The sequence below is a fragment of the Gymnodraco acuticeps genome, unplaced genomic scaffold (genome assembly GCF_902827175.1).
Source record: "Gymnodraco acuticeps unplaced genomic scaffold, fGymAcu1.1, whole genome shotgun sequence".
In the NCBI taxonomy this organism is placed as follows: domain Eukaryota; kingdom Metazoa; phylum Chordata; class Actinopteri; order Perciformes; family Bathydraconidae; genus Gymnodraco; species Gymnodraco acuticeps.
The window spans coordinates 1,933,680-1,952,384 of record NW_022990055.1 but is presented as its reverse complement, the minus strand read 5'-3'; the positions used below and the strand labels follow the sequence as shown (position 1 = coordinate 1,952,384).

Sequence of the window (18,705 nt, the reverse complement as noted above, 5' to 3'; positions counted from 1 at the left end):
GCTTTGTAGGCGAGAAGAAGAATTTTAAATTCTATCCTGTGTTCTATAGGGAGCCAGTGTAAGGCAGCCAGAACAGGAGTAATGTGGTCCCTTTTCCTAACTCTGGTTAGTACACGAGCTGCAGCATTTTGAATCAGCTGAAGCGACTTGACTGACTTCTTGGTACACCCTGATAATAAAGAGTTACAATAATCCAGCCTTGAAGTAACAAATGCATGGACTAGTTTCTCTGCATCGTTTTGAGGCAAGATATGCCTGATTTTTGCAATGTTACGTAGATGGAAGTAGGCGGTCCTTGAAATTGATTTTATGTGGGCGTTAAAGGATAAATCCTGATCAAATATAACACCAAGATTCCTTACAGTCTCACTGGAGGCCAAATTAATGCCATCCATAGTTAGTATATCCTTAGCTAATTTGTTTCGTAGATTCTTCGGGCCAAGTACAATAACTTCAGTTTTGGTCGTGTTTAACATCAAAAAGTTTAAGGTCATCCACGTTTTTAAGTCCTTAAGGCAGTCTTGAATTTTATTTAGATGATTAATTTCATCAGGCTTGATTGATAAATATAGTTGAGTATCATCCGCATAACAATGAAAGTTTACAGAATGATTCCTTATAATATTGCCTAACGGAAGCATATATAATGTGAACAAAATAGGTCCGAGCACTGAGCCCTGTGGCACTCCATGGCTAACTTTGGTTTGCGTGGAAGATTCATCATTGACACGTACAAACTGAGAGCGTTCAGATAGATAGGACCTAAACCAGTCTAAAGCAGTTCCCTGTATGCCAACTAAGTGCTCTAGTCTTTGCAATAAGATATCATGGTCGATAGTATCAAATGCAGCACTGAGATCGAGCAAAACAAGAATAGAGACACGTCCCTTGTCAGAGGCTATTAGAATGTCATTTGTGACTTTAACCAGAGCTGTCTCTCTGCTATGATGTGTTCTAAAGCCAGACTGAAAATCTTCAAATAAATCATTGTTTTTTAAGTAATCACACAGCTGTTTTGCGACCGCTTTCTCAAGAATTTTTGAGAGGAACGGAAGATTGGAAATAGGTCTATAATTGGCTAAAACCTCTGGATCGAGGTTGTGGTTTTTAAGAAGCGGTTTTATCACTGCTACTTTGAATGATTGTGGAACATAGCCTGATAATAAAGACATATTCATAATATTTAATAAATAAGTGCTAATTAATGGAAAAACTTCCTTCAACAGCTTAGTTAGAATTGGGTCTGACATACACGTTGATGGTTTAGAAGAGAGAATCATTGAATTTAATTGTTCAAGGTTTATGGCTGAAAAGCATTCTAGTTTACTATCTAGTGTAATATTAGAACTTACGTTTCCGGGAGCTGTTGATAACACTATACTGGTCAAAGGCAAGAGGTCATTAATTTTGTTTCCAAGAGTAACAATGTTATCGTTAAAAAAGCACATAAAATCATTACTACTGAGTGCTATGGGAATAGAAGGCTCAATCGAGCTGTGGCTTTCTGTCAGCCTGGCTACAGTGCTGAAAAGAAATCTTGCATTATTCTTATTCTCATCTATTAATGAAGAGTAGTAGGCTGCTCTCGCTTTACGCAGTGCTTTCTTATATTCAGTGCTTTCTTATATTCATTGAGAGTAATATGCCAAATTAAACGAGATTCTTCAAGTTTAGTGGAACGCCATATCCTTTCAAGTTGTCTCGACTTTTGCTTTATTTTGCGGGTTTCGGCATTATGCCATGGAGCTAATCTATGTTGTTTTATTTTCTTCTTTTTCAAAGGAGCAACAGAGTCTAATTTTATTCGCAGCGCATCTGTAGCACTATCAACAACATGATCAATTTGGGGTGGTGTACATTTTGTATAAGTTTCCTCCCTTACATGCAGACATGCTATCGAGTTAAGTATTGGTGGAATCTCTTCCTTCAATTTGGCTATAGCACTAACAGATAGGTTTCTGCTGCAGGAGCTTTTGACTAATGCTTTGTAGTCTAGTAACAGTACTTCAAAAGTTACTAAGAAATGGTCGGATAAAGCAGGATTATGCGGTTCGACTAATAGTTGCTCAATTTCAATACCATAAGTCAGAACAAGGTCGAGAGTGTGATTATAGCAGTGGGTTGGTTTATTTACACTCTGACAAAAACCAACAGAATCTAATATAGAGTTAAATGCAACAGTAAGGCTATTTTTATCATCATCAACATGAATATTAAAGTCACCTACGATAATTACTTTATCTGTTTTAAGAACCAAAGTTGATAAAAACTCAGAGAATTCAGATAAGAATTCTCAAGTCAAATGACTTGTTTTGTAGCTATATCAAATGCTGGCCTGGCTAGCAGACTTCAGACTTGGCCATAATAAGCCAACATTTGGACGGAGCGGATTTCAAGTGACATTAATTTCATTATGGTTTAAAGTGGTCACCTGGGCTCTCTGTTTTGATTCTTTTGTGGAGAGCACACAAGCAAAACATAAAGATGAAATATACTCAGTTTCTATTGGATGGTCATTAAGACAAACTGCTCATGTGGCTTGTGTCAATCCAACTATGTTATGTTTAAATGTTGAGGTCCTCTCATGCAGCTGATTGTCATTTAACTTTGAAAGGCATCTTAGGGAAACTGAACTGCTCAGGAGGCAGAAATATTATATCTATTAATCACAGAACCAGAGTTTCTGTGATTAAAGCACGGGAGTCAAGAGGAAGTTGAAGATAGCACTTGTGCTATGTTTGATCAGGAACCCTAACCCTAGTTACATGTCAAATAGATGATTTGATGATAACCTAAAGCTTTTTGGTTTTCCCCCTTCCATTCCAATAACAGTAAAGATCAAAAGTGTAAATATACAAAATCAATCAAAATCATGCATGCCAAATAATACTTTAAAATGATTCATCGAAATATAAGGAATAAAATGTGCTGAAAATGTTGGGACCCTTATTAGTAGATAACATTTGCCCAGTACCACCCAACAGCTGAAGCCCACAGGATGAGGTTGAAAGCTCTGGAAAAGTGAACCTTGAACTAGGATTTCCTTTTTTCCTGCAGTGAAATGTTAATCATGTATTTTGTGTTACTAATGCAGCAATCTGCATTCAAATGGTGTTACAGGTAAGGATAGAATATACTGTAAAGGTCTTTTTCACTTAAATGCCACTTTTTGACTTTACCTCATCAATCATAAAGATACAAACTAAGCTATTCATACTAAAAGTGTGCTCCTTAGCTCCTTGCTCTAGTTTCTGTATTATTCTAACTAAAAATCCTATATGTGCTAAATACTTGAAATGATCTCTCTTAACACCAATCAAAAACATTTCTATAGTGGGATTAAGGTTCAGCCATCCGGGGTCGGGATGGACGGATGGATTAAGATGATTACTCCAAAGTTGTGTTTAACTATGACTTGATTGATCCCTTACTACGAAAGTAATCCACAATAGTCTTGTTTACCACACTGTACCTGTTGACATTAGGTAAGAACATTGTTTTAGACATGTTGGTTACAACATGTCTCCATGGCCTTCACTAAATGTTTGGCACTAAAAAACATCTTCTCCGCTTACGATTCTGACACAGAGTCATAAAAGCACCAAAATACCTTTCCCCCATTCCGTTGTCGCTTTGAAGGTATTTCAACCTAAATGAGTATTAGGCACAAACGTGTAAGAAAAAGGGCTTCTTAACCTGTTAAGGGAGCCAAACCGAGATTATAGGCCGAAATGTTGCAATCCCTCCTCTTAATATTGAAATGAATTGCCATTTTGAAGCTAACAGTGTTCTGGAGAAATATTCATCTCAATAATAAACACATCAACCTTTACTTAGTTGTCGTAAACAAGCAGTCCTTTGAAAACTCCTACTAGGAATAAAATGTCCTTGATAAAGCCTGAGATAGAGTCGTATCCCCTTGAGGCCGCTCGAGTGCATCTTCAATGACAGGCAGACAGTCTTCAGTCTTAATAAGGCACCTCCACTGTATAATGTAACGAAGTAAACAGCAATTACATCCAAATAAGGCTCACAACCATTTGGATCCCTTTGATCTTTGCCATTACGCTGTTTTCTGGGGGCTCACACACACGGTCACACACACTAATAACATTAGAGAGAGTCACATAGATCTATTGAATGCAATCCCGGCAAGCTTCAAGTATTATCTCCTGGGCAGACAACTAATCCAGTTTAATACATACGGAAATATGCTGGAGGACACACACACACACACACACACACACACACACACACACACACACACACACACACACACACATTATGTTGCTCTAACCCTGTTCAGCTAGGGTCCAGTGATTCTTAACGTTTGACCTCTTATCACGTTGTAGATGCAAACTCATGACTGAATGAGTGAACCTAACCTTCCCACTCTGCAAATCTTGGATTTAACAATCTCTTTATATTCAGTAAAGCTGCTGTTGTAATGCTTTTGTGCCGGGAATAGAGATGTAAACAGGAAAGTCCCTGAGAGCTGAGGATTTGTTAGTTTACAGCGGATATTGCTGGAGTGGTTAAAAGCGGGTGTACAGAAGTGGAGATGTCGTGAACTGTGGGATCCACAAGGCTCTTATAGGGCCCCTGGTACCCTATATAAAATATTATACGACATTACCTGTGAGATATTAATCTTCCTACACTATGGAATTATTACTTTGAGTGTGGAGGGCACACGGATATGGATTTTGTGACAGCATAAGGACAATCCTGGAGCTGAGGAAAGGATGATAAAAGATCAAATGTGGAATGTATTACCTCGTCCTCAGGCTCTGCTGATATTTCAAGTTCAACTCCAACTATTGAGGCTGCTTGATATCAGAGTGGTAAAAGTCAAACATCCTTTACCACTACAACTCACAATTTAACAATGGAGAATCCAGTACTCCGATCATGTACTTGAGTAAAAGTAAAAGTACCAGAGTGTAGGAATACTCTGTTACAAGTAAAAGTCCTGCATTCAAAATGTTACTCAAGTACAAGAACAAAAGTATAAGCATCGAAATGTACTAAAAGAACCAAAAGTACAAGTAGTCGTTGTGCAGATTGGTCCATTTCAGAATAATATATATGATGTGTTTTATAATGATTGATCATGAAAGTGTTCTCAAAGCTGGTAAATGTGCAGCTAGTTTGAATGACTTTGTATACTGCAGGGTAGCTTGTGACTTTACTCCAGGTGGAACTAAAGTCTGATTCAACACTTGATTATATTTACCATCATTCATCCACATCTGTTAAGTAACTAAATATATGAAATACACGTAGTAAAAGTACACTTTTTACCTCGGGATAGTAGTGTGGTAAAAGTACAAAGTATAAAATGGAAATTCTCAAGTAAAGTCAAGTATCTCAAAATTGTACTTAATTCCAGTACTTGAGTAAATCTACTTGGTTAGTTCCCACCTCTTCTGAAAATTGACCAATTTATGTTTGATTCAAATTAACAATAACATGGAAGGATTAAGACTACTTTTAATGACAAGGAAAACAAATCCAAAAGCTAAACCAACCAAATATGGCTCTGCAAAGCAGTTAAATACTTTGGCGGGCCATCCCAGTAAGATCAATTTAAGGTCAATTAAATAAATCAATTCAACTGCAGTTGAAGAAAACTGCTCTTCTCATTTAAGATCCGGACAATTCAACAAGGGTGTTTTCATGACATCTGAAGTTCAAACTGACACGTTCTCAAAACAAATCTAAACAAGAACCTCTAACCATTCAAATAAGGCTTTTCAGACCGATGATGATAACCCTAACCCTAGCCGGGACATGTTTAGGCATTTGGAAATAATCTTTGTGACAGCTGGCTCTGTCTCCTGTGTAAAAATTAAACACTCTGCAGACTCAACCATCCATTAAAAACTACTAACCAAGCTATTTTGCATACGTTATATAACTGTGCTTCTCAAGCCCATACACTGTATGAAATAAGGACATCGTCTGGGTAACGTCCCCATAGGATTCTAATGAGTTTGTGAGCTCAATGTAGGTTGTGACAACACATAACTCTGAGCTAATCCAAAAGATTGCAGAATTAGAACGTTGAATAGCGGTAAGCATCCTGTAAATTATACATAGCTTTAAGCCTTAATATCATTTCAATTGTTGAGTTATAAAATGTTTCAGCCCCATAAAGTTGTCATAACATTGGTAATAATCTTTAGAGAGCAACCGTTTGTTGTACCATTCTTTACATTGTTTTCACTTCTGCTGAAAATGTGGGCAAAATCTGAAACAGGCTATTGTGGTTACTCCATCAACATGAACTTCTAAGGTCTTAAAAGGATGATAATTACTCTCCAATTTGTAATAGATCCCTTTTCAGAATAAAATAAAGATAGGTTATTTAAATACACAGTACCTATAAATCACTATGATGACATGCAGTGAATACAAGTAAAAAACACTTATCTAATTTATAAGCCTTTATTTGCAGATGTAATGCAATGTAAAGCAAATATGCTGTTGCTTATGGAAAAAGTGAATTTGCCACAAAATCTGCATGGTTTTCCTCGAGTGTGCTGATGTCATCTTAGACATGCCAACAATAAGTTGCATCAGCACAGTTGCACTGACTACTGATTACAAGAGCATTTCATCGAGAAGCGTTTGAATTGGCGTTCACCACTGGGCCTCATTTTGTTCCTGTTGGTTTCTACAGAGACACCCTGTGGATTTGCTCCCTGCAGCAAAAAGGTTGGAGCCAAGATTACAAAAAAACACCTCTGCCTTGTGTTTGCTTTTGGTTTGATAAGTCCTCTACACCGGCAGAGGATACCGAAGTTGTTGCAACAGCCCGAGGCATCTCTCAGGGTTTGCTCAGAGAAATCTAAAGCACCTGATTCTCTTTGATCATAACCTCATCCTGAAGGAAGCAGATCTACTCCATGTTGGCATGTTACCTATCCTCTGACAAACTCACCCACACTCATCCCTGGAAAGATTGAATGGTTGAATCACAACAAGATAGCATCTCATTTTGGCTCTTCTCAAAGCAAGCTTTCATCTTGCTGCAAAAAACCTTAGAGTACAATTCCCACCTTTTTCTAACCCCTTTATTAAAATAACATAAGGTTACAGTATGTAAACAAAAATAATTAAGAACATATTGATATAGATACGTCTGCAAGTAGGTTACGGAAAGACATGAATTCTCATCAGCTCAATGAAGATGAATTGATAATTCAGATGTTTCCGCTCAAAGTCTTGCTGTGGCAGCCCATTATAAGATGCCAGGGAACTGTAGCAAGCTGGATTGCATACACCTAAAACCTCGAGGTACAGTGTGTTCAATACACACCGGGGCTTGTTTGAGAAAGTATATTCAGGTAAATCCATCAAATGTTCAAACATTGCAAAGACAATTTCCTGCTAACCTTACCTTATTACTGCTGACCTTCAGAGCTGAACAAGAAGAGACAGCCACGCTGGAAGGATCCCACTGCAATTAATATATGAATGTAATACTTGAGAGCACATATTCACATACAGGAAACAGTGTGGTACCTACCATACAGCTTCTACAGAGTATACATGAGAAACTAGATGTGACATAATCCATGTTTATGCTTTAAGATACCATTTATACATGAATCAGAACCATTAATCATCTTCATCATCATCATTTTACATTTTAGAATTAAGTCTTTTGATATCATCTTCATCATCATAATTATCATGGTTGTAAAATTAAACTCATCGTCAGCCATCATTATTTGTTATTAGCACCATGGTGTTATCAACACCATGATCTTGTCTTTTCTAATGAACTTATTGGATATCTTCATCAAAGTCATCTTTACTTTTGTGGCTGTCACCATCAGTTGCATCAACTACAACATCACCATTGGTTGTTGCTGTCATCAACATCTAACAGTTGTATGGCTGTTTGTGGCTTTGAGGCCAACCTTGGCTGGCATCATCTTACCGTTGTGGCTGCTATGAACATCAACATTATCAATGTCATGGTTTATCGTCCCCATCAATATCAGCAGAAGTACCATCATGGTTGCATCCACCACCACCACCACCACCATCGTCTTTGTCATTGCTGGGACGTCAAAATCATCATCAACTGCATGGTTGTTTTCATTGTTAGCACAATGTTCAACACCAGAATGATATTTGCATTACCATCTCGTTGACATCATTGTTGTGGTTGACTTCCACATCATCATTTATGGTCATGTATGGCTTTATGACCATACTTATGGTTTCCATTGATATGTTCATCAACATCATCAATGTCATGGTTTGGCATCAACATTAAGATCAGCAGCACCATAATGGTTGATTCCATTATCAACGTCATCTACATAACTTCCAACACCACCATCATAATCATCCTTGTCATGGTTGTGTCATCAAAACCATCATCAGTGCCAGAGTTGGTGTCAGCGACATCTTTACTACCATAACGTGGATACGCATTTTCATCCATTTGTTAATATCATCATGTTTTCCATCACTGTAATAGGGAACATTATTATTGTGATCAGCCTCATTAACATGATGGTTATCACGGCTAAAAACCACCATTAATATCAGAATCATCTTCATTGACATGTTGATGATTTGCGCATTAAGTGTTCTTCTGCGAGGGTACACGAGTGTATCTGGACTGTGAGCCGCACAAAAGGACACACACACTCCTTCCATAATCCCCTGACCTTTTTTGTCAAGCCATCCAGAGAGTTATGATGTGCTGCTACTTTGTGGCCGCTTCCTGCTGCAAAATAGGGATCAGAAAAACTATGAGTAAAAAAAAAAAAAAAAAAGGACAGAGAATGATAGAAGTGATGTAATGAACTGTGCACCGAGAGAAATGGAGGGAAAGGACACACACAAACACACAAGGAGACAGCACTATAGTGGATGTTATTCAGTTTTCGCCTTTGTTGTTGTTTCGGTCCAGATTTTATTTCCTTTTGTCAATGAACCCTTGTGTTGTGTTGTGTTCCAAAGCTGTTTCCGTTCATGGTGTTCGCGGGTCAATTTTGATCCATGATTTATCTCAGTCCAAAACACTCAAAAATAATGACTATCATACAATATTGTTTTGACTACATCATAACTAACTTATTATGCATTCACTCATTGTTGTCCCTATAGTGAAGAGAGTGGATCATTATGTTATCTGACTATAATAAACTAATATTATAATCCAATTTCCCAAAAAAAGTCAAACCAAATTATACACTTTTTTTTAGAGAGACCTTCAGACTTGGCTAAAATAATGAGTTTTGTGGTGTTTATATAGCTGTTGTGGAGGATATCAGGAAGCATTGTTGCGATACAAAAAACTAGAGGGTAGTTATTATATAATTTAAATTTGAAAAGTGTCACAAGAGGCCCAAACACAACACATGGGTTAAGATATTCTTTCTGAGGATGGGTCTTTTTTATCTTCTCTGTAGTCTAATATGTAGACACACTCTTATATTTAGTTTCCATCTGTAATTTCCGCTGCATTATGTCATATTTCCTCAGTGATCTTTTAAATGTTCAAACCTACCCTTCAATTTGCTGCATTTTGCCCCTTTATTACTGTTTCCTGTGTATCTTCACTTACTCTATGAATAAAATAAAACATGATGAATAATCATAAAAAAGTCATACACAAGCGAGGTGAAGTTGAGGATAAACCCACTTTTTTGTTTGTTGCCAGAGTAGCGTTGTTATTATTTAAAACAGTGTTATTATAAGATAATAGTTCATCAAAGGGAGCCTAGTGCTGTGCATTATTAACAGCAGCATATTGTTCCACAATTTAAAAGCATAATTGTGCCACATTGTTACTGTGATCCAGTTCATCCAGAGTTGAAGTTTTCTGCAGAGGTGTACACACTATTTTGTCCAGCCGTTGGGTTGCGTGCGTTCTAAACACACTGTAGGAGAACTTTAGAACATACACTAATGTTCTGCCTCTCTGGCTCCCTTAACGACTGAAGATCTCTTTTGAACTCTCTTGTCTCAAAGGTAACGCTTTTCTATTTTCTTGCTTGGTTAATTTTTAATTCCGCACAGACTCACATGGTCTCTCTCTGGACCCCGAGTCCCTGAGTGGTAAAACATCAGTGGGATAAACGATGTGCGCCGCGCCATGTACTGATGGAGATAGTTAGGAAGCCAGATGAAAAGCATGGTCTCGGAGATGCAGAAGATGAAAGTGAAACTTTGTTTTGAACGTGGGTTGCAGCATACTGTTAGATCTGCGAGTCGTCTCCTGCTTTTTGCTCACAATCCAGAAAGTAATAGAACCGCGTCAAGGGCTAAATCTCTACAACCCAGAGCTCCTTTCTTCCCCTATAATCAGCCAGATGTAACACATTTTAATACGGCTAATTCCTCTAACAGCTGGCTCAAGATTCCCCTTACTTTGACTTCATATGTTACACACCTACAGAAAATTACGTGCAGAAACCATCTCCTGCTTTGTTGGAATGTAACACGTTTCAGTATGACTACTCTTCATCCTCTGCATATGTTATGTAGCTATATACAGGCTTGGGAAGTAAATGGATTACAAGTAATTGGATTGAATAATTAGGATATGAAAAAAGTAACTGTATTCCTTTTCAGTTACATACAAAAATGCATAATCGTATTACTGGTACAACTTTTAAAAAAAAATGGGGATTACTAGAAGGATTACAGAGTTAGAATACCTTTTAAAGAGGCCCTGTTATTCATTCTGGGGTTCTCTCTTTCCTGATGTGTGTTATAGCTTTTAGTGCATGTAAAGGGTCTGCAAAGGCTAAAACCCCACATTTCCCTCCAGAGGGAGTTGTATTAATCTATATGTATTAATCTATTTTCATTGCATTTGATATTGAGGTAGAGATAGGGTTATCTAAAACAGGAAGCTATCCGGTTACATTTCTTTATTATATGATTCTTAAGTTAGTTTACAGATTTATATTAAATGTAACACTGAAATGTATGAAAATTATTGAGATGTAATTTAAAAGCTACATCAATATCCTGTCCTTCAAATTAACAAAGCCTTTAAATTACTTATGAAAGACAAGTGTCCAATTCAGTTTTTACTTCTGTTGCCACTGGGCTCATTTATATTCACAAAATCAAGGCGAACCTTTCCTACAGCTAAACAACTGTGAATTGCTAACCTGAATACAAATGAACGTTTCAATAGAGCGCACTTGTCCACAAGATTGTTCAACCTAATATGGCATTTTCTATTAGATTTCCTCCAGATTAATCGCAGTTTTACCTCAACATGATATGACAGGTTAGATTGCCACTCTTGCATGTTGACAGTTCATTGCCTGGAGGAAAATTAAAACCCCTGGTACTTAATATCCTGTTTCATTAACACCTGTATGGATTTAAATATACATAAATAAGGAAAACTCAATCACCACATACATAAAGTGTTAGTCGAAAAATGACTGGTTTGACGCCTCAAGCTAACAAGATCTCCATGTTAAAAAGCCAGTGTGCCAATATTACCCAGAAACAATTAAATAAACAAGGTGGCCAAAGCCCCCTAAAGTGTTGAAATGTCATCTCTGGCTGTCACCTTCAATCTGTCATCTAATCACTCGTTCTCCACTTCCTCTTCTTCCTCCTCCTCTTCCTCCTCTTATTCCCCCCTTCTCCAGACATTAGGGAGAGTGGAAGCCCCAAGCCGGTGATGGTTTTCATCCATGGGGGCTCCTACATGGAAGGAACAGGGAATATGTTTGACGGCAGCATCCTGGCCAGCTATGGAAATGTGATTGTCATGACTGTCAACTACCGGCTGGGCGTCCTAGGTAAGGAACCTGCTGCGTTTGGAACACAAACACTGTTGTCATGTTCTTCTTTTCTTGGCGATAGCACAAGTTTAGGCTACTTACTAAATATCCTTTCTTTCTCTTTTGGTGGTTACATGTGCTGCTGCACGTATTTACCCTTGACGTTAGTTTAGCATAAAGTCTTAAGCTGGGAATGTTTTAACATCTTTCTTTCTTTATATGCATTAATCGCTATTGGTATTGCGACATATTCCTGCTGGTAACATTCTGAGGTTTAACTCGAGTGCCAACACTAGAATTAGACACATCCGGACTGCTTTTCTTTTCTCCTTCTTCCCTTTCCTTTCCTATTCTTCTTGTGTCCTCTTCTTCTTCTTTCTGTCCTCTTGGTTATTGAATTAGCTGCTTGTGATTTTCCAGATCATTAGTTATGTGTGGTTCTGATTCTAAGGATTGATTTAAAGGTCACCTGTCATGCTATTTTTAGGCAATAGCATAGGTCTCAGATATATAAAAATATATAAAAAACATGTCTATGAAGTGTTTTGCTCAAAATACCAAACAGATCACCCATTCTAGCCATGCCTCATATCCAAAAAAAAGGAGGGGTCTGAGCTCATGCGGGACCCGGCAGCTACTGTCTAAACTAAATGCTGCCGTGATGAAACACCATATCATGGATTATCAAGGATTCTCTCTGAAACAGTTTGGAGCTCAAAGGCTTTCTCTCTTGCCGGTTATACCACAAGGTGAGTTCCTTTTTACTTCCTGCTTCTTCACACACATGCTCTCCAGTACAGGTTAGCTCTGAGTGTTAGCGATGCTAATGTAAACACCGACCATATTACGTCCAAAACAGTCGGGCATTGTTTCTGATAGCAACTTTCTGATAGTGCCGTGGGTCCACATTTCAGATATTACGTCATATCGGACGCAAATCTGGATCAGCTCCGTTGTAGCCCCGTTTTTAGAGATTTGGGTACGGAGGAAAAGAGAGAGGGTTTTGTTTTCTGACGCTGCGTGAGTTCCCTGACACACCGGGGACACATTGATGTATAAAAGACATACAAAAGTGCATTTTGCATGATAGGTCCCCTTTAAAATCTGATCTGTTTGGTTTCATTGGTATTTAGTTAAGTTCAAAACTGGTACAGAAGTGGTTTATGCAGCTGATGTTTGCTTTGTTGATTACAGTTATTACATTGATATCCAAAGGCTGGATTTGTATCCCTGAGCATTGGTTGTGATTTGTCCTTCTTTTTATTATGAAGTATTTCTGGAGGTCAAAGGAAGGTGGTGGCGAAGTCCATAGGGACTTGGCTTGGCAACTGGAAGGTCACCAGTTCAAGTCCCGGAAGGACCAAGTTCTACCGAGGTGTCCCTGAGCAAGGCACCGTTTCCTACACTCCTCCCCGGGCGCCGTACATAATGGCAGCACACTGCTCCTAACACTAGGATGGGTCAAATGCAGAGAAACCGTTGTGTTACATGGTACCTGTACTACATAATCACAATAAGTTGAATCTTCAATCTTCCTCTTCAAAAGCACAACCAAAATATTCCAACCAAATGTACAAGAACCACCATAAACGTTTTTTTTTCAAGGACGTTGCGATATCTGTGCTATTATTTTGATTATCCACAAAGACTTTTGTAGCGACAGACTTCATATCTTATATCTAGTCCATTCAACACCAGGATTAGCTATTTGTTGGATTTGCTGTTTGCATATTCTGTTCTTCCTCTACTGATACATGTATTTGTTGAAAATCTATTGCAATGCTTATACTTGGACTCTGGGATTTGCCCTACTTACTACACCATTTTCATAAATTATCTTCTGATCTCTTTTTTTTCTAATTGCTATTGCCATGTTCCTCGTAATCTTTCTCATCTTTCCCATCAGTATAATTCCTAATTCTTTTTCCTCCTGTGTACGGAGCCATGGCCTCACCCTGAGGGCAGGTATACTTTGTGACACATGACGGAGACAAAGGTTTGCTGCCTCTGAGCTAAATGAGATTATGCTGTCACTTGTTTTGATGAAATGAATGATTCCATTGCCACATAGTTTTCGTTCCTGGGGTTTTTTCTTATTGAATATGCAAGAACAAGAAAATAGGGCTATATCCGCCTTTTGATTTACAGTACTAGACTACCATGTGTGTATTTGTGTGTGTGTGTGTGTATTTGTGTGTGTGTGTGTGTGTGTGTGTATTAACAATGGGCATAACGGCTTGAAGGTGAATCTCAAGAAGCGGAGACAGAACAATGTTCCCTCATTAATCAATCAGACCTTAATTGTGGTAACATGAGAAAGATGACGAGGAACATGAGTTATAAATTAATTTGTTCAAATTGAAAATATGTTGTCTTGCAAACTTCTGAAAAAACATTTGAGAGATAGAAAACATGCAATGAAAACATTTGCTAGATCCCAGCAGAGCAATTGTGCTTCACGGAATTATTTTAGGGCTGAAATGTCAGTGTTAACATGTTAAGCCTGTGACCTAAGATTTTCAACGACATAATTATTCTGTAGCTATGTTAGTTTGACAATAAATAACCTTGAACCTTTTAGCTTAAGACATTAAGGTCTTGCACAAATCGTGATTTATAAAGTGGACAAAAAGCCAAGTACACGATGCATGAATTGGTCATTAAATGTGATCTGATCCTCATCCAAGTCACAATTATAGACAAACACAGTAAACTTGAGCTAGTAACATACAAAAATGTATAACCTTTAATCGACACATTAGCGTCGCTGGTGGACAAGCGCTCCCGGTAGCTAAGATCATACCTGAACTTTCAGGAGAATTTTGGATCATTCTTTCTCACAGAACTGCTTCAGAATATCTCTCTTTTGAGACAAAAAATAAATGAAAGCACGACTCAACATAGGCAGGTTTGAAGTCCTTACTTACAAAAAGAGGAGCAAAAACGCAAAACTTCCTGCTGGCAAACTCGGCAATGTACTAAGCTGAATCATATTTTGGGAAAACAGGCAATGGTAAAAAAACAAAGGCAGATGCCGGTACTGGTAGGCGATGGAAAACATGCTGGAGAGCTGAAGTTCATGGCATAAAGACATTGGCAATGAAGTGGTGTTAATGGACCTGTATATAAACTATCCCCCGTCTCTCTGTCTGTCTTTTTGATGAGCTAGCTTTTTACTGTGTTGGGCCTCTCGGTGTTGAGAAGCGGTGGGTTACGTATTGGAACCCTAGTTCTATAAGCACAGGCGGAGCCCTCTACCTAGGGGCCCTGTCTTTCCTATGCCGCTCGCTGAAGAGGGTGTAGGATGACAGTCAGGAGGCGCCTTATATACTGTGCAGCCTGCGCACGCATTCAGGTAGGCTCGCCCTGATTGGCCGGCTACGTTTATACAAGTTCAGTGTGTGAACGCTCGCGTATCATTGATGAGAGTAGTACCCATAGAGTCCAGTAGAGGGCCCCGCCTGTGTGGGATAGAACTGTATCCCCGCTGGTTACCACGAGGCGCCACAGTTTGCTCTTCGATTACACTCTATGTGTTTGTGTTTACCCCCCTGGTATGGAAAAAATATACGGCTTTACCTCACCAAACATGCAATAGTGTGTTTGTGTGTGTGAGTGACACGGAGAGAGTGTGTACTCAGCTACAGTAGGTGCAAGACTCTTAACCGCTGGCCATTCCAGTAAAACACCCACATTTCAGGAAGTATAGAAGTAAGTCCAGTAGTTCTACTGTCAAAATACCCAACTCAACAAGCCATTAGGTCTATTAAATAATGGATGGCAAGAAACCAAACTGAATTGATCGTGCAACATATATTATGGCCTTATTGGTTAAGGTGCAAGTTCTATAAACACTACATTACCTTACATTTCATTTAGCTGATGCTATTATCCAAAGCAACCTTTTATTTTTTAAATGAATGGCCAAGGTACAGGCAAAACAGGTGGGTTCTAGTGTGCGATTAAAGATATGTAGACTTTCATCTGTCCGGATGTCAATGGAGAGCTCGGTTCACCATTTTGGAGCTAGGATAGCAAACAGGCGTGTTAGAGTTGAGAGGTACTTGGGTCCAACTTTCATTGAGGTAGTCACAAGCCAATTGGTTGATGCAGAGCGAAGTTCACGTGCTGGATTGTGGTTTATGCCCCGGCCACACGAGGACGAAAACGGCCGTTTGCGTTACTGTTTAGTGTCATATAGACCATTCGGTCACACGAGGACGACCGCATACGGCACTAAACGACTGCGGAAACGATAACGGGTCCCAAGGTGGATAGAACGGCATACGCAACGCTCTGGGGGGTCAAACAGCTCCGTGTGTGCGCCCTATACGATCATTTTCTGATAATGATTGCGCAATAGCCCCGCCTCTCCCCACCTCTGCTGCTCACCTCCGCGTACCCCGCGCCATTGCTGATGTGTTTCGCCACCAACAACAACAACAATGGCGGATCGCAGAGTTGCTATCGTGCTCCGGACGCTACTGACCATGCTACAGTTATTTGTGCAACATCTACAGCAGACTTACACATCCGGGGGGGATCTTACTCGCTGCTTTTGTGGATATGTACTGCAGCTTCAGCGATCATTTTCTGATAATGATTGAGCAATAGCCCCGCCTCCCCCCACCTCTGCTGCTCACCCCCGCGTCAAAGTAAACTGCACACTGAATTCAGATTATTTATCTTTCTCTCGATATGGACATAAACGCGAGTGAAGTCTAATCTGACAGGACGGAGACACCTCTCAAACTACCTAAACTAGTTATAAATATGTTTATTTTTACTGTCGGCCGGGTCACTCATTACTGGATCAGCTGCTGCATGAGACAGACACTGGCGCTGTCCGAAGAGAGGGAGGAAAAAGAGAGGCTCCGTGTATTTTATTATTATAATATATAGATTTGTTATTCATTTGTTTTAAAGCTCAATAAATAACAAAGAAGACCTTTGACCGGCACTTTTATAATTTTGTCGGAAGGTTTTAAACTTTAATACACGTTGACCGGCGAAAAACTCTGCCCAGTTACCTCGGCCCCCAACGCGGAGAATAAACAGAAGGGCAACCATGACAACCATGCTTCTTCGCTGCTTTTGTGGAGGAAGTTACAGCGCCACGTACAGGCTCCTGCATATGTACTGCAGCTTCTCCAGCGGTTGGAGCTAAACGGAGCTGTCTCGTGTGGACAGACACTATCCGGATAACTATTGCGTGTGGACGGAAGCTTGTTTGCGATTGCGTTTGCGTTAATCCTATGCGTTTAGCCGTTTTCGTCCTCGTGTGGCCGGGGTCTTAACCATGTTCTGGATGTAGACATGAAATCACTCTGTCTCAGCAAGGTAGACCAGAAAAACCTGGACCAGAACCTGCGTTGCCTTCTGGGTCAGTAAGAGATGTATCCTCCTGATGTTGCAAAGAGTGTATCTGCAGGTGCGGGTTGTATCAGCGATGTTAGAAGTGAAGGACAGTTGGTAGTCCAGTGTCACTCCCAGATTCTATGCAGTCGAGGGAAACAACAGCAGTGTCGATGTTAATAGAAAGTTCATGGATGGGAAGAAGAGCAGTTCTGTTTGATTAGAGCCTAAATTGATTTGCAGATTATCTACTAATATAAGTCCATTAACGCTCATGTATGTAATAATTTAGTTTTCAATCAAGCATCTATAGATTGTTTAGTGACATTTGTGAAAAACTGTAATTTCTATTGGCTACATACAATGACATACTGAGGACGTATCATACCTTAAAAAGGGAACGTTTACATGCCATGTTGACCAATGGTGTTGGTCATTTTGTCACTGTATGGTGTGTTCATTTTTTATATTTATTCTTTAGTGATTACTTCGAAAAGACCTTAACAAACCATCCCTGAAGATTTTGACAAGCTCTTATCGCGGCTGCCCCATTTTGGCTGACATTTCACTCGGTACGGAACATTCCTGAGGAAAAAAGACTATTCCACCACAGCCCAGGGTTTAGATTAGAATAAAAACAGACCTAAGGTGATTCCCATATACAAGGCTCCACAAGATACTACACAACTAAAACGATTATTGACAAGAAGACTACAAAAGCAGTGTTAAGTCATTAATAACTTTCAACTGTCTCCCACACTCATTATTATGTTGTCCAGCGGGCAAGTTAGCATCCGTTGCTTAAAGTGAGCAGTTGACCTTACCCAGCCAGCCATTGCAGCACCTGTTCGCTTGGAGATGCTGCTCTGCTGACAGAACTCCCTAATTTCGCACCAGTGATTTTTCTCCTCGGCTTAGTGTGTGTGTGTTTGTGTGTCTGTTAGAGCGAGCGCTTTGCAGGAAGCCATTAGTGGCTTTAAATATGCAGAGCTGCTGACGCGAAGCTGTATTTATCGTTTGGTTACAATGTATTTGGCCATAGGGCAAGCATATAGTATGCCGCTCTCAGTGTGTGTCCACTGGTGTGTACTAACGTGTGTTTTTAATGAATTAAGAGTTTGTCCTGTGCATATGGGTTGTTAATGGAACACATGGTATAGTGCTGTCAAAGTGTCATTTCTGAGGTTGGCAAGTATTCATTGTCTTCGGTATCTCATTCCACCTTAGTTTATAATGGGACATTCTGCTGTATGGTTGGTTTTGTTTTACTACTTAGGAAATTAAGTACTTTATCATCCAGTATTAGATATTCAGACAAGTGAGAAGTGGCGCTATTTTGAGGGGCGCTAAAAGGCAGTTTCCTTATTATCACGTAAAGGTCTGTCCTGCCCTAAACAGCTCTCTCCCCAAGAAATAAAACATAACAATGATTGCCAAACAGAAATAAATATATTTGTAAGGAGTTTTTAGCAGTTTGACATCTAGTAATACAAAAAAAACGCCTACTAGAATAGAGTTCCTTTTTTGTCATTGCATCATGCAGGTAAAACGAAATACATTTTGAAAA

At 39.3% G+C, this 18,705-nt stretch overlaps 1 protein-coding gene across 2 annotated transcripts in view; it reads left to right on the top strand.

The window, feature by feature from the left end:
* nlgn1 (neuroligin 1) overlaps window positions 1-18,705 on the top strand; it is a 429,109-nt gene that overhangs the window by 194,079 nt on the left and 216,325 nt on the right. For both annotated transcript variants that reach the window (XM_034215987.1, XM_034215986.1), the window contains one exon: window positions 11,649-11,801. In XM_034215987.1, coding sequence (XP_034071878.1) covers window positions 11,649-11,801 — 153 coding nt within the window. The remainder of the gene's footprint in view (window positions 1-11,648; window positions 11,802-18,705) is intronic.